Source organism: Fundulus heteroclitus, chromosome 13 (genome assembly GCF_011125445.2).
Source record: "Fundulus heteroclitus isolate FHET01 chromosome 13, MU-UCD_Fhet_4.1, whole genome shotgun sequence".
NCBI classification, from domain to species: Eukaryota; Metazoa; Chordata; class Actinopteri; order Cyprinodontiformes; family Fundulidae; genus Fundulus; species Fundulus heteroclitus.
Window position 1 is genome coordinate 18,134,383 of NC_046373.1, and position 16,472 is coordinate 18,150,854.

Genomic DNA, 16,472 nt, shown 5'->3' on the forward strand with positions numbered 1-16,472 from the left:
TGTAGGATAGCCAGCTGTTTCCTTCTCCGTCTCTTCTTTTTTTTATCATAAACATCAAGTACTGGTTTCCTTTTTTTTTTTTTTTTTTTTTAAACAACTTGCTGAAAATTGCACGATCAGTTCTTGTGGTATTAGCAAATGCAATGAAGGAAATACCAGTTAAATGCTGCAGTTTTAATTAAGATATAGAATATATTTATAAAAAAAAACAAAAAAAAAACGGGAAACAACAGAAATTTAGTCATTCACGAAATAAAAATAAAAAAGAAACCAACAAATCGTGTAAATGCATGGGACACCGGTAACAGCTAGGCTCTTGTTACGCGCCGTAATGATAAGGACATGCATCACAAACGAGTTTTGAAGCGGCTCAGAATAATGTAGCATATGAAATACTAAAGATGAAATTTATAGCTAATATATTGTGTCGAGCTGGTCTGCTTTTGGGTTTTATTGTAAAGAAGATATTTCTGTTTTTGTTTCTTTTTGTTTGTTTTTGAGAATGATATACAGTTTGTGTATATTTTCATATACAAAGTATGCACTGATATGTTATTAAAATTCTATACCGCTTTTACAAAGAAAGTGTTTGTTGTACCAAAGTATCCAAGTCCCTTGAAACCTTTATCCTTTTTGCGTATGTTTTACCGTATTTTATATATTAAATAGACAAACTTGAGTGAAATGACACAGAATCTGTGGGTTTTATTTTCCTGGTCCTGGGCACAAAGCGTCGCAGGAGATTTTATATCTTTATGCGCAGCTTTGGTAAAAAAAAAATCAGCCGATTTCTCACCGTCTGTTCGGCTCTCAGCAGAAGCAACAGAAAATGGTAAAACGATTATCGTTGTGAGGCAGAAAAAGGTTTTGTTTTGCAATGATGGCAGATGTCTATATTGTATTTTTGCTTTTAAATGTTAGAATAATCTTAATAATAATATAATTCTGAGCTTCTTCAACCCTACTGACCTTCCCGGGCAAGCTGAGAGGAGGCTCCATCACTGCCTACTTTTAAAACTTTTTAATCTTCGGCTTTTAACGCTAGCAAGACTTCGTTTTAAAGTTGGATTAATTGTCATTTATATACGAATGTCCATAGATGGCAGTCTTGTGCAGCACTTTGTTTCAGCTGTTTTTTAAAGCGCTTTCATAAATAAAGTTGTTTTGGTATCTAGATCAGGTTTTCTGCACAGTCTGGGAACATTTATTTGATTTAAGTATATATTTTTTTCCGGGTCTGGAGAAGTACGGGCAAAAAACATCCTTGGATTTCCAAGCTTTACTCCTTCACATGCGACCTACAAGTTTTACCTTCTTGTCTGTTCAATCATCCATCCGTGTTGTGCCAGTTCCTCCTTACCAAGAACTAGTCCTTAAGTATTTTTTTGTTGTTCTTTTAAACTTTTTGCACAGAAATAGTGAAGACTGTCCAAAACCTGAAAGCGGAAGTTGTCTTGAATAAAAGCATTGAGGTTTTTTTTGTTTTGTTTAGGTCATAAGATTTAACTCTCCACGATTTTCCTTTTATAAAAAAGCAAAAATCTTTTTAATCCCTAAACGGTCCCTAAACGACAACAACCCGATCCGGGCAGCAAAAAGCGCCTCAGTCAACTTTTAATTGTGGAATAAAAGAAGCCAACAGATACGGAGGATTTCAATTTACTGGATTTGTTTTTTATTTTGTTACATAATATAGTTACCATCCGTGTGCAGCGGTTCAGGCTGTTTATTGGAATTGCTACTCAGGTTGTGACACGTCTTGACATGGAAAATCATGGAGGCGGTTGACGCGTACAAACGCAGCTCCACAGAAGGAGGCGAGTGGAGGGAAAGAAAACACATAAAACTGAACACAGGGTACATTTTGTTCCTTTTAATCATCTTTACTTAAAACTATTCATGAAGTAATTTGAGGTTTGAGTTTTATACCCTAATTACAGTAAGAATATATCAACAGAATTTAATAATTTAGAACTAAATTAGTCATTTCACCGATTGTCTGCAGTAAGTTATAGTGATTTAGCGTCAACTGCCACTTAAACCAAATAAAGTCTTAATTTGCTCAAATAGAACAGATGTCTTAATAACTCTGTAGATTGTAAAGACACGTCTAAATAAAAGCATTTGATTTATTCCCACTGTGGTAAATGCTCAAATCTAGTTAATTTTTAGTACAAACAGACCCGAGGATTAACAGGATGTCCTGATTATTTAACGCCATAAATGGGATGAACTAGAGCCAGCAAAGAAAAAAGAAAAAGAGTTAGGATAAGAAACCGACTATCATTCTATGGATTCTGCTTTTACTCCATTTTAAAATTTTTGGTTGGTCAAAAATGAGCTTTGCATTTACACGTAATTTGATTTGAAGCCAATTTAAACCAATAAATGTGAATGCTAAGCGTAGATCTAGAAAAACAAGCTGGATTTACATCAAGAGCAAACCTGAAGAGCAAAACTCCATTCATTTGACAGCAAAACATTTTAATAATCCTATGTAAAATAAATAAATAAATAATTGGGAAACTTATGGTCCCCCCCCCCCCCTTCATTAAAAATGTGCAGCTTTTCTCAACAACAAATAGGCAGACACCAGCTTTTTTAGATTTAGATCCATTGCTCAAGAACAAAATCTATTTGTTTATTTAAGCAAATATCAAATGAAAGGAGCACATTTCATCTTACAAATAGGCTTTAATCATATATCTTTAACTGAGGTTTTATTTGCTTTAAGTCAACTACAGACTCACTGTAGCAACAAAGCCTTAGAAGCTTATCTGAGCCAAACAAAAAAAACAAGGTTAATGTCTTTATTAGAAAATTAATTGGCACATTATAGGTAAACACTTCAGGAAAATGCAGAGAAAATCTGTTAAATTCTGGTTGTGTCCAAGAACCATTAATGGAAAACATTTCAAATCCAGATTGGTTGTGACTTTCCTCACAACGATCAGAATATCCAAGCATCGATGGCGATACAGTTGTTTTTCCACATAAACCAAAGTAAACACTAGAAGGAACAGCAGACATTATAATCCTTAGGAGTCTAATCAAACCGGATCTATTTCTAGACGACATTTACAGTGCGTAAAACCCGTTTCCCCGTTTTGTTCAGAGGATTCATTTGGCCGTGATTAACAGCCTGTAATCCAGTGCAGTTTAATCTCTGAGTCAGCAAAGGGTTAATTTACAGTTTAGATAAACAACCTGAGCTGGTTTGGTCGTTTTCTGTTGTCTCTGTCGTGAACAGGCAGCCTAACTGTGCACACTTTTACCAAAGAGACCTGCATCTCTCCAGATCAGAGAGAAATCTCAACGAGTACAACATACGAGTGCAAAACCACCTGATTTGGTCTGAGTGAGTTGTGTCTCCTGAGTTTTCTGAAGGTGCTGTAGTTGCCGCTCTCGCCGCGTTTTGGGCCGCCGGCTCCTTAGAACCACCAGCGCAGCTTGGGCGGAGGAGGCGTGGCGGGCGGCGCCACGTCGAACACGGAGCCCTGCTCGGCGCACACGAAGTAGAGGTTGGCGCCCAGCATCACCAGAACGGGGAGGAAGGAGAAGCCGAAGCCGAAGGCCCGGACGCTGCTGTCCAGAGAGAGGCAGAGCCAGTAGATGAGCCTGCAGAGAAAACACGACGCATGAGCTTCAGGTTTGACGAGCGACGGCGATCTGCAGGGTTCACGTCAGAGCCGGGACCCGGTGGAGGAAATCCACACTGTTGGGCTTTGCTTGGGATAAAACTTTAAAAAAAAAAAAAAAAATTCAGATCGTCGGTACAACAAAAGGGATTTTACTTTGTAAAGTCAGCTTTTAGTTTTCTGCTTCATTTACTGTCTCATAAAAAATGGGTGTTTGTGTCTTTTGGTGTTATTTTTTCCACTCCAGATTTAAGCTGGAGTGTATTCCTGGGGTTAAGGCTCCTCTCCTGTGGAACCAACTCCCAGTTTTGGTCCGTGAGGCAGACACCCTGTCTACTTTTAAGACTAATCTTAAAACTTTCCTTTTTTTACAAAGCTTATAGTTAGAGTGGTTCATGTTACCCTGAGCTACCTCTATAGTTATGCTGCTATAGGCTTAGGCTACTGGAGGACATCAGGGCCTATTTCTCTCACTCTGCTGAGTTCTCCTACTGTTCTCCAATTTGCATTGCTTGTCGTCATTTCAGCTTTTAACTTTTTATTCTCTCTTTTTTTCTTCATAGTAGGTACACCTGGTCTGGCGTTCTGTTAACTGTGACATCATCCAGGGAAGACAGATCACCCGCTACTACCATCTAATGTAGAACAGATTACCTGGTTCTGCCGGAGGTTTTCTTTCCCGTTAAAGGGGAGTTTTTCTTTCCACTGTCGCTTCATGCTTGCTCAGTATGAGGGATTGCTGCAAAGCCATGTACAATGCAGACGACTCTCCCTGTGGCTCTACGCTTCTTCAGGAGTGAATGCTGCTTGTCGGGACTTTGATGCAATCAACTGGTTCCCTTATATAGGAAATTTTTGACCAATCTGTATAATCTGATTGATTCTGACTTTGTAAAGTGCCTCGAGATGACATGTATCATGAATTGGCGCTATATAAATAAAATTGAATTGAAATTGAACTGAATTGAATCAAGGAGGTCTGGGTGGGTTTCTACCCTGGGGTTGGACCGATGGATGGACAAGACAGAGTTTAGATCTCCTCTGTTTACAACTAATCGCTTGAAGGATTCGACCGTTAAGCAGCTTCACAAGTGAACGGAAGCATCACCAAACTCATCTGCGCGACTTTAAAGAAAAAACATCTAAATATTTGTAAACAATCTACCTCTAAAACTAATTCATTTGCTAATAAAAAGATACAAACTACTCTTTAAACCGCAACGTCAACCTCAAAATAAGGTTGAGTAACTATTACCGGTGTAGCGAACACTTCCACAAGTAAGAACTTGTTGTTTTTTCTGCTCGATCACTGGTGGTTTCATCAAAAGGAGTCCAGTTAGTATATTTCCTTTCTCGTTAATGGAGAGACAACTACTTTTGCAACCATTACTGGCAAAGAAAAGGAAGCACAGAGGAGGAAATCTTTCAGAGAATGAGTCACCGATCAGATAAAACATGAACTCTCTGCCAAAACAAAGCCACATTTGTCACTCCTGTGGAGCCGTACGCCTAAAAGGACACGGCTAGACTTCATGAAGTCTAGCCGTGCAATTTAGTATGTGCAATTTCTTCACTTGAAATTGCACATACTTTTCTTAAAAACACTGAGGTTATTCATAATATATTGTGTAAAAGTGAAATTCATTTAATATAAAAATCAACAACAAGTCCACATTTATTAGTTAGTTAATTAGATAGTTTAATCTTGCAATGAGTTAACTCGTGTGGCCCTCTTGAGATCAGATTAAGCTGAATGCGGCCCCTAAACCAAAATGAGTTTGACACCCCTGATCTAAATGATTTTACTTTATTCCTATCCAAGCATCTTTCCAAAACAGTAAAAACTGATATAAAAAGGGAAAAATAGAAGTTTACAGATTATTATGTGAGTTTTCTGTTGCTTTTTTTCTTACTTTTAGCCTGGGGGGGTCTCAGCAGATGCAAAGAATAAAAATAAAAATCCTTTTTACAGGGGAGAAAAAAAATACCACACAGTTTTTGTGTAAAGCAGTTACATAGCATAAACATAAAAAGCTCTCATACCTGCCAAAAACAAATATGATGGTGAGCAGCGGCACCAGTTTAACCATGTCCTGGTAGAGATAGGATGCCAACACAGCAAGCTGCAGGAAGTAGAAGAGGAAGAGCGACAGCGACTCGTTGACGTAGTGCCAGTGAACCATCACTTCCCTGTTCACCAGCCCGCCCTGATAGAGGGGCTCCAGGGCGCTGAAGCGCAGCCGGGCGACTCCCTGGACCACCACACCTGCACAGACACACGCGCCTCTTTAGGACATGATTCGGAGCAAAAATTCACGCACCGCGTTACAGCCGCGAGGTCTTACCGAGCACGATGGGGATGATGGCGAAGAAGGAGCAGCGCAGTGTGTACAGCACCCTGAGGGGGGCGCTCTCCAGCACCGGGGCGTCAAAGGGAAGCAGCTCGTAGCCGGCCCACACCAGCAGGGGGAAGAGGAGCCCCGCCGCCACCGTGGCTAAAACCAACCTCAGCTTCTCGCCGCAGATGTGCTCGCACACGTCTGAGGAGGAGAAACACAATCACCAGATGGTTATCAGAGAACGGAAATATAAGGAAAAGAAAAATATTAATCATTACCTTAACAAAAAGCAAACATCTACCCATCCATATACCGTCTTATCTGTGCACGCACACAAACACAACTAAGGGTAATGTAGATTAATTAACCTAACAGTCCCGTTTTTGGACTGTGGGAGGAAGCTGGAGTACCCGGAGAGAACCCATGCATGCACAGGGAGAACATGCAAGCTTCATGCAGAAAGACCCCAGGCCAGGGTTTGAACCCAAGACCGTCTTGCAGCAAGGCAGCAGCGCTACCAGCTGCCCAGTTCCCCGTATTCTGTTCAGCTTCGCTACACTGCAAAAACGGGTCTAAAAATAAGTAAAATGTTCTTAAAGTTAGTGTATTTACCCTTGATTTGGGCAGGTAATTAAGATTATCTGCCAATGGAACGAGTCATTTTTACCCTTAAAATAAGATAATTAGACATCCTGCACTTGAAATAAGACGATGGAGATGAATTGTTCTTAGTTTATGTGCAAAAATCTTATTCCATTGGCAAATAGTCTTATTTACCTGCTCAAATCAAGGACAAATACACTAATTTTAAGAACATTTTACTTATTTCTAGTTCCGTTTTTTGCAGTGTAAGTATGGAGAAAAATCATTGAATAGCAGAAATGAACAGCAACCAACAACTGGAAGGAAAACTAATCGCTAAGAGGAAACACCAGCAACTGCATTAAATCCTCGTGAGGGAAATATTTTTTTTTTCTTCATTTCATTGGACCAATATTATTTTTAAATTAGTCTTAGGTATGCCGTATTTTCCGGACGATAAGTCAAGCTTTCTTTCATAGTTTGGCTGATCCTGCAATTAAACCGGGGCTCACACTAACTATGGCACCCGTTACACTGCAAAATCAGAACTAAAAATAAGTAAAATTTTATTGAAATTAGTGTATTTGTCCTTGATTTGAACAGGCAAATAAGATTATCTGCCAATGGAAAGAGTATTTTTACCCCTAAAATAAGATAATTAGATGTAATGCTCTTGAAATAAGTTGATGGAGATGAGTTCTTTCTATTGTAAGTGCAAAAATCTCATTCCATTGGCAGTTTATCTTATTTACCTACTCAAATAAAGTACAAATACACTCATTTCAAGAAAAGTTTAACTTATTTTTAGTTTAGTTTAGTCTGTTTTTGCAGTGTACGGTCCTGATCCAGGGCTGCTTCTCTTCAACCGCCCCAAAGAAAAACTCAAAGCAAAAGGTGCAAAGTAATGATCTGTTCCTGTTGAGACAAACCAAGCCTTTCTGGTTCTTGTAGTTTTTAGTGGTCTGTTCTGAAATCCACATAAATCAGATCCTGAGCGCTTTGACGTTGAGGCTGATCCCAGCAAACCCAAACTTAGCATAAGAGCATTTCCTCTCCACTGTTGCCACATGCTTGCTAAGGAGGAGAGATTGCTAAAAAGTCAACAACTCAATTTGTTTTTTTGTTTTTTGTTTTTAAGATAACTCATAGATTGGTGTTTTGGGATCAACAAATTTTGCTTATTATTTGGATTTGAATCTGGCTAAATTTACTGCATTAAAAGTACACTGCAAAAAGGGAACTAAAAGTAAGTGAAATTTTCTTGAAATCAGTGTATTTTTCATTGATTTGAGTAGCTAATTGAGACTATTTGCCAATGGAATAACATTTTTGCACTTAAAATAGGAACAATTCATCTCCATCATCTTATTTCCAGTGCAGGATGTCTAATTATCTTATTTTAAAGGGGTAAAAATACTCATTCCATTGGCAAATAATTATATTTAGCTCCTCAAATCAAGGAAAAATACACCGATTTCAAGAAAATGTCATTTACTTTTAGTTCCCATTTTGCAGTGTAGTAAAAAAAAGTTTGAAACCTGTGACACCTTTATGTTTCATTTACAGTGTGGCTGATTTATCCAAACCTGCAATTAACGGATTATAATTTATTTTTATAGGGCTGTTAACATAATAAACACAATGTTGTATGTGATCTGTTTCGCATCGTCACCAAGTTTATTAAGTATTTAAGCTGCGTACACCTTTCTTTCATTACGTTACGACTGGAGGTGACGCCTTCACTGCAAAAACGGATCTAAAAATAAGTAAAATGTTCTTAAAGTTAGTATATCCTTAATTTGAGAAGGTAAATAAGATCATCTGCCAATGGAATGAGTATTTCTACCCCTAAAATAAGATAATTAGACATCCTGAACTTGAAATAAGACGATGGAGATGAATTGTTCAAAAATCCCATTCCACTGGCAAATCATCTTATTTACCTGCTCAAATCAAGGACAAATACACTGATTTTAAGAGCATTTTACTTATTTCTAGTTCCATTTTTGCAGCGTTCTAAACTGATTGCTTACGTGTCAGATTTCAAACGGACACCTTTTAGTTTAAGGATCGACTGATTTCTATCTTGTTTCTCTTGGAAACAGGGGCGGTTCTAGACCAAATTTACCAGGGGGGCCAAGGTGGGGCCAGTGTTTTTTCACAGGGGCACAGAAAAAAAACAAAAAAAAAAAACAATAAAATGGCAATATTTAACTGTGTAATAATATTAAGTGAGCCACTTGTGGCTCTGGAACTGCAGTTTTCAGACGCCCGATCTAGCAGTTGAAAACTTTGCCCCCTGCTCAATACGGCTAAAGCTAAACGTGAAACATCTTACGTTTTAAATTCTTTTTAAAGTAAAGCTGTATAGGTAAAAAAAAAAAATATTGGTCAAAGTGACCAATCAGTTATGGTTTCTTTGCCATCATGCTTGTAATACAGGGGCCAAGGCCATTTCTACAGGGGCATGGGCCCCTGTTGGCCCCTGGCTAGAACCGCCCCTGCTTGGAAAATCAGTCGATTCGTTTTTAGTCCTGATGAACACGGTTCTGGATGACGTCGGATACTCACAGTACTTGTCGTCCTGATCTTCGGCGTAATGAGAGTCTGCTTCGGGCTCCAGCCACACCTTCTGCTCCGCCGTCACCTCCTCCTCCCTGGGGTACAGGTTTTCCTCCGAGTGCTCCTTGGTGGTCGGACGCACAATCGTGACGTTTGGAGTGAAACCAATGGAGGGTTTCTCCGACCTCCACTCCTTGTCGCGTTCCTCCTCCTCCTCCTCCTCCTCGTCCGTGAGCGAGTCGTACCCTTTGTCGTTCCTCTTGAGCTTGATCTCGTCGCTCCGCCGCCGGGCCGTGCTCCTCACCACTCCCTCCGCTTGGCTTTGCTCCTCGGAGAGATCCTGACTCCCTCCCTGGCTGATCCCAGTGTCCCTCTCCTCAGACCCAGAGGCGTCCTCCTCCTGGTCCAGCAGCAGCTTCTTGTTTTTGTCTCCAGGGTACGGTAAAGTGGTCGCCTCCGACATCTCCGTGCGCTCCCGTCTCTCCTCTTCAATGCTGTCGCCGTCTTGTGGCAGTTCACCTTCTCCCATTTTTGATTCTGCTTCTGAATCGTCAGGCGGAGGAGCCGCGTCATTCAAACCCACGAGTACGCCGTCGTGGGCAGCCATTCTGAAACTGTCCAATGTGATTTACTTTTTTTTTATTCCCGTTTCAGTCGATATCCAGTTGCACGGACAAGAGCTTCACTGTTTGCCACCGCTCCTCCGGCTCAAGGAAGCCATTTTTTTCGGGACAGATTTCCCTGTGAAGAACAACAACACGTCCGTTTTATATCCAAACAATACAACCAAAGCTCAATGTTTATCATGGGTGTGTCGCTCTACATGGCTGACACCGCCCCCCCACACACAGGACAATCAGGTTCATACTGTAAGGGCTTAAGTCTCCACAGCTTTGATTTAAGAGAAAGAGAAAAAAGGGGTTTCGGAAGAGATACTCCAATAAACGGAAAACTAAAATATCAGGTTTATGTTTTGTTACTGAATAAAAAAAAAAAGATCATCAAAAGTAGGAAGGGCTGCAGCCCTACCTACTTTTGATGATCAAACATGTAAAATAATATATATATAAATTTAATTTAATTATTCAATAGCTATTTTTTCAAATGCACAGTAGTCTATGGCAGCAGCATCATTGTCCAATGAGAAAGCGATAAATCATCCCATCTAAAAATGTATTGGCTGATTGTGTCATGTGATGTAAACAAAAGTTTTCCCACACAATTGCAAGCCACCTCTGCGCTGCTTATGACCGCCGCTACTTCGTTTGCTTCGTTAGCTTCGCTAACCGCCGCTACTCCGTTAGCTTCGTTAGCTTAGCTAGCTTTAAGGCTGTGTCCACTGCAAGTGCTGAGAGGTGTTTCTCGTCCCTCCGTCGTATCAAGACCTATCTGAGATCAACAATGACCCAGAAAAGACTAAATAGCTTGATGTGCGCCCACACACAGGGATCTTTTGACCACAGTGGATGCTTGGAGGATAGCCAGGGACTTCATCCAGCATAATGACAAACAGAGACACTTTTTCTGGAATATTTAAAGCAGGTGTGAGTTTTTTTTATGTATTTTTATTCTGTAAATGTTGTAAGCTGTAATATAATGATTGTAAGTGTAAATAAATCCGGGGCGTGTGTGCTGGAACGTCAGAAAAAAAGTTAAATAAAAATTTGGTGCGGATTTTATTTATAACATGGCAGACACATTTATCATGCTCAGGGACCACAGCCTATGAGAAAGCAATAAATTCTGGTATCTAAAATTTGATTGGCTTGTCTTGTGTCATGTGACGCAAATCAGTTGCGTGATCAAGGGGATGCTGGTGTTTTATGCGTATGCGGGCGCGTGCGTATGTGATGGGTTGTGGTATTGGGAGTATTGCCTGATGGGACCGACCAATTTTCTTCCCACTGTCGCTTCATGCTTGCTCAGTATGAGGGATTGCAGCAAAGCCATGTACAATGCAGACGACTCTCCCTGTGGCTCTACGGTTCCCCAGGAGTGAATGCTGCTTGTCGGGACTTTGATGCAATCAACTGGTTTCCTTATATAGGACATTTTTGACCAATCTGTATAATCTGACCCAATCTGTATAATATGATTGAACTTGATTTTGTAAAGTGCCTTGAGATGACATGTTTCATGATTTGGTGCTATATAAATAAAATTTAATTGAATTACTCGTTGGCTTTTAAGTTGGTTTTGTATATAAATAACAATAAAGTACGCAGTTTCATATAGGAAATGAGAGTCTAGTTTTTTTTAAATACTGAAGTATTTAACCCAGAGTGCAGACTCTAGTCTGCTCACACACCCAAAGGTGTGATTAAGTCCAACACACGGGCGATTGCCTCCGTTTGTAAAAAGGTGATTTAATGAGCCGTTTCCTGCCAGCAACCCCTGACCCACACAGACACACAGGATAATCTGGTTTAGCAGGTCATTAAATCACCTGGTTTAGCAGGTCACTGGCGAGTCTCAATGGGCATCAAACAAATGGGATTCAATGGAGGAGGAGAAGGGTGTGTGAATGTCGTAAGCAGAAAACAACCATAGATAAAAAGGTCATGCTTTGCACACAGACCCAGACTTCACAAAGTCACAACCAAGGCAGTCAAGAAGGATGACGATCAGGAGGCTTTGGCAATGCTTCAGATCGTGTCCTGCTGTGAATCCGACGGTGGCGACGTCGCATTTCAGAGCGAAAACGTCACAGATCCTTCAAGTGATGAAGATGCAACGTGATTGAGCTCATCTGATAGGGCTAACATCAGATGAGGAGGAAGACGACACATTTCAACCCCACTCTTGTTGCAAAGACAAAAAAAAACAAAAAGTTGCTGATGTGGGCATAACGTCTGGATCCACAGACAAAAGACGGCACTGCGTGGTTCCATCACGACGTTGGAGACCTTTCGGCTCGTGAAACTCCACATACAGCTGTCAGTGGATCTGGAGGGCCAACAAAGTTTGCAAGACGCAAAATCCCGAGTCGCCTTCAGCGCTTCCTGCCTTTGGTGGAGATCGACATGTTGACATCAGCCGACCTGATGACGTTCCTATCAATTCTTTATCGAAGGGCTGCTTTGGGCTGCACTGGTGCCATGCAGCTCCATGTGGGCCGATAGATTCAGCAACCCAGATATCAAAGCCATGATGCCCCGCAGGGGTGGACAGTAATTAATGATAAAACTTTATTCAATAAAGGTGATAGGACATTTCACTGACTGACGTTCCTGGTTTTATGTGTTTTATTTTTTTACAGCAAATGTTTCTGAACTGTTACATTTGAGGAGTTTTATAAATTGGTACAAGCATCTGTGGTGGGCATTCTTGGCAGATATAAATAAATATATTGTGATATAATTTTGAACCGTATCGCCCAGCCCTACCCCGTAGACTCCCTATGTAGTGAGATTGCTTCTCTTAGCCTGAAATAAAAATCCAATTTCTACCCAAAGCTGTTTGTTTGTGGTTTTTCCAAGATGAAATTGTGTTGTTGTTGTTGTTGTTTTTGGGCAACAATTCCAGTCCTCTGTTTGCTGACATTGTGAGCCTGTGTAACCTGCAAACAAATTACTATTCTTGAAGTACTCAGAAATATCTCTGATACAAGTATGCCCTTCTCAAACAGACAGGCCAACGTTGAAATAAGTGTTTTCAGTGGCGCCTCCAGAAATATTTCATACAGGTGGCCATATGGAGCCACTTAAACTCTTGAGGTGGCTCTAAAACTAATTTTTCAGAATTTTATTCTATTGTTGTAGTAAAGCTGCCAGTAGAAAACTATCAGAAAGACTTAAATAAATGCTTGCAAATCTCTTTCGGTTTTTAATGTTTTGTTTTTTTTTGGATTTTTTTTAATGTTCCTAATGATATAATGTACACAGACCAATAACAGTACAGTTAACATTTTGAGTTGAACAACAATTCCTTTTTTATTGTGTAATTATATTTAGAATAAGGTGTACATTTATTATTTTTATTGGAAAAGTAAACAGTTGCTAGGGGAAAGTCCATACTGGCAGATACTAACAAAAGCATGATAGAAGCTCAGGAAGAGCAGCTGCCTACAATTTACACTGGCCAGTGTAAACTCTGTCATATATATATATATATATATATATATATATATATATATATATATATATATATATAGATAGATAGATAGATAGATAGATAGATAGATAGATAGATAGATAGATAGATAGATAGATAGATAGAACGGTGGCCAGTGTAAACTCTCTCAAATTTATATATATATAGATCAATTAACAAAACATTGTGAATGGGGACATCTGTTTGTTGGCTAAATAAAATATTAAATGGTTACTCTTAGCACATGAGATAAGATACGACCTCAATGAAATTGGCTGTAAAATGTATGAATTTGTAATGGCAGCTTGTAAGGAAAACATAAACAGTATGTTGGGCTCATCAGATTTCATGCAAACTAGTTTGAACCTTAAAGGACTACAGAGATTTGCAGAGAGGAGGGGGCCCATGCAGCAGAGCGGAAAAAAATATGGGATTTCTGGTGTTAGTCATAGGCGCACACAGTGACACTGTTGGGTTTCGCTTAAAACAAAATACAATTCGATGACTGTCGATTTATAATCTTCTTTAGATATGTTTTAACCTTTGTAACCGGCCTGTGTTGTCGCTATAGGGCCTGTAGTTTCGCTAAGAGGAATGCAGTTTCTCAGATTAACTTGTTCCGCGACTTTAAACAACATGGAACAAAATATCAGACCTGAAAGGAACACATACCTGGTTTTAGTCCATTCACGTCGACGACACTTCTATAAACTGCGTGTTTTTTTGTTTTGTTTTTTTGTGTCGCCGTTTCCGTCGTGTTGCGACTCCGCGTTTCTGCTAAAAGTTACCTGACAGGTGAGAGAAAGTTGTGACGATCACAAATACGTGAACGGAGAGCGGACAACGGTGAGGAGGTATCACTCCGCCGGAGATCCTGAATCCCAACAACGTCGCCACAACGTTCCCCTTTGACGTCATGACGTCTTTGTCAACGCCCACACAGCAGTGGTTGCCCAGAAAAACTATCCACATTTCACCAACAGGCTCTCTTAGCGTGGAAACTGTGCTAATCCCACAACCTTTCTCCTCACAAAACCTTAATTTGGAATAATGAAGACATTACTATCAGGAAAAAAAATCTAATTTTTTACAGAACTGGGTTGACAAATACGTAATTTTTGTATGTGACCTTTTCAGTTCTCATGGTACAATGCTTAGTTATGAACGTTTTCTTAGTCTTAAATCCTTTCCTGTCACATAGAAAGAATTTAATTATGTAACTAAGGCCAGCCCTAGTGGCCTTTCTCTCCTGATCAGGAGCCATTATCAGTATCATGTAGCACTGAGAATAAAACCCCTTCTTATGATCAATGGTCTTGATGCAACGGACTCTAAATGCAACAACAAACACATACGTAATTCTTTTTACGAAAAGAGGAGGATAAATCCACAAGCAAAAGCATTTTGGGATAACATCTTTATGGAAACTGACTGGAAGATGGCCTGGTTATTGCCTTATAAGTACTGTATCTCCAATAAGACAAAAAAAAAAAGATATTCATATCAAAATTTTACACACCATATATCCGACAAATTTATATTTTTCTAAATTCTCAGATATTGAAAATAAATGCAGTTTTTGCGATACGTAACCAGAAACGTCATCTCATTTATTCTATCACTGTGCCCAATCTACCAATTCATCTTGAACAATATATAATGTGTAAACTCAAAACAATAATAATTGACTATAAGAGTGTAATATTGTATTTTGTCCACGGATATATTAATGCTACTTTTATTACAAACCTATTCATTTTCTATGGCAAATTTCATAGACACAAATGTAAATACTCCAAAACATCCCCCCTAACTTCAAAAGTTTCTTGTATGAGTGTAAAGAGTACATGAAATCCCTTAATTGATTCTAAACAAAGCACCACTCCTTTTCATTGTTTTTTGTTTTATTTTAGAGCACCTGTCTAATGTTCTTCTGTGTAACTGTCTGTTTGTTTATACAATCTGTTCAATAAAGTTCATTAAAGAAAAGCAGTGGTTGCCCAGGATAAAAACAAATAAGTAAAATAATCTTGAGGGCGGTTGTGAATATGTGGGAGGAGTGCAGGAATAAACTGAGTAGTTTTTCCATCCAGGTAGAAAAGGTAGAGAACATACATGTCTGGGTTCATCTGGACTCAAACCATAGCTCTAAATTACTTAATAACACACAACTCCTTCACACACTGTCGCTCTCCCAGACATTTCAACTTTGAATTTGTCCACAACCTGGATTGATATAGCATTCCACAAAGCTCTGGAGTCCCATCAGATAAGCTGGGGGAGATCAAGAAGGTGACGACAAAGGGACGTCAAGATGTTGCTTACTTGCAAGTCATCCGCACCGATTCTCTTGTAAATCTTTGTTCGCTTCTGGTTTTATTGCTTAGCGGTGGCACAGCTTTATAGGAGACACAAAACCTCTTCTCCAGTACTGTTCTTTTCTCGTACCGAGGTGAGGACTTTGACTTGGTTATTCTAGAAAAGACTTGTGACTCCACTATGAGTAGAGCATCTTTCTTTACTTGGAGTGAGTTGGTACTCTGATTAAAGTCAAACCTTTAAGCAAAAATAATTATAGTTAAGTATAAAATATTGTTCTGCATCATTTGTTCCCTATTGTTTCAGTGACGGCTCATTATGTCTTGTTTCTGACTTGAAACGTAAACCATAACGACAAAACCATGTTATTATTTAAACACGTCTAACCATTTAGAGCCTTGGACAAGTTCTTGTTGAGATCCGACCATCTTCTCATCAACTCCCACTAACATTCCTGTCTCTGCTGATGAAAGCCATCCCCACAGCATGATGCTGCCACCACCATTGTTTTATGCAGAGATTTTCTTTTAGGGACATCAGGGCAAAGGCGGCTGAGAAAAATCGGGACACAACACTGCAGATTTTTATTCACAAAATCTTTGAAAAACATCTTTGGCATAGCAGTGATTTGTTTTTCACCTCAAATACCTACATTTTGGACTTTTTTTGAAGAGATTTTTCCTATATCTTATTATGACTTGTATCTACATCACTGCCTATAGCTCTCATATTGCTACTCCTACATAAAGGCCAGATTAGTCTTTACTAACGACAGTGGAATATATAATCTAGAGGTGTTTAACAGGAGTGTGGAGAAGTTAAAACCACCAATTCCAGTTTCTTTTAGAAGAAACTCGCATAAATTAGTAAGAGAGAGAGAACAAGTACACAAGGAATGAAGGAAGGACAGACAAAAAGAAGGACAGAGGGGTACAAGGGC

At 39.4% G+C, this 16,472-nt stretch overlaps 1 protein-coding gene across 1 annotated transcript; it reads right to left on the reverse strand.

The window, feature by feature from the left end:
• Positions 1–2,597: 2,597 nt before the first annotated feature.
• On the reverse strand, positions 2,598–14,055 carry tmem79a (transmembrane protein 79a). The gene is made up of 5 exons (XM_021323002.2): positions 13,886–14,055; positions 9,131–9,862; positions 5,984–6,178; positions 5,682–5,904; positions 2,598–3,618 (listed from the first exon to the last, which is right to left on the reverse strand). Exons 2-5 carry the CDS (start codon positions 9,726–9,728, stop codon positions 3,432–3,434), a joined length of 1,203 nt encoding a protein of 400 aa, XP_021178677.2. The 5' UTR covers positions 9,729–9,862; positions 13,886–14,055; the 3' UTR covers positions 2,598–3,431.
• Between the last annotated feature and the right edge of the window lie 2,417 nt (positions 14,056–16,472).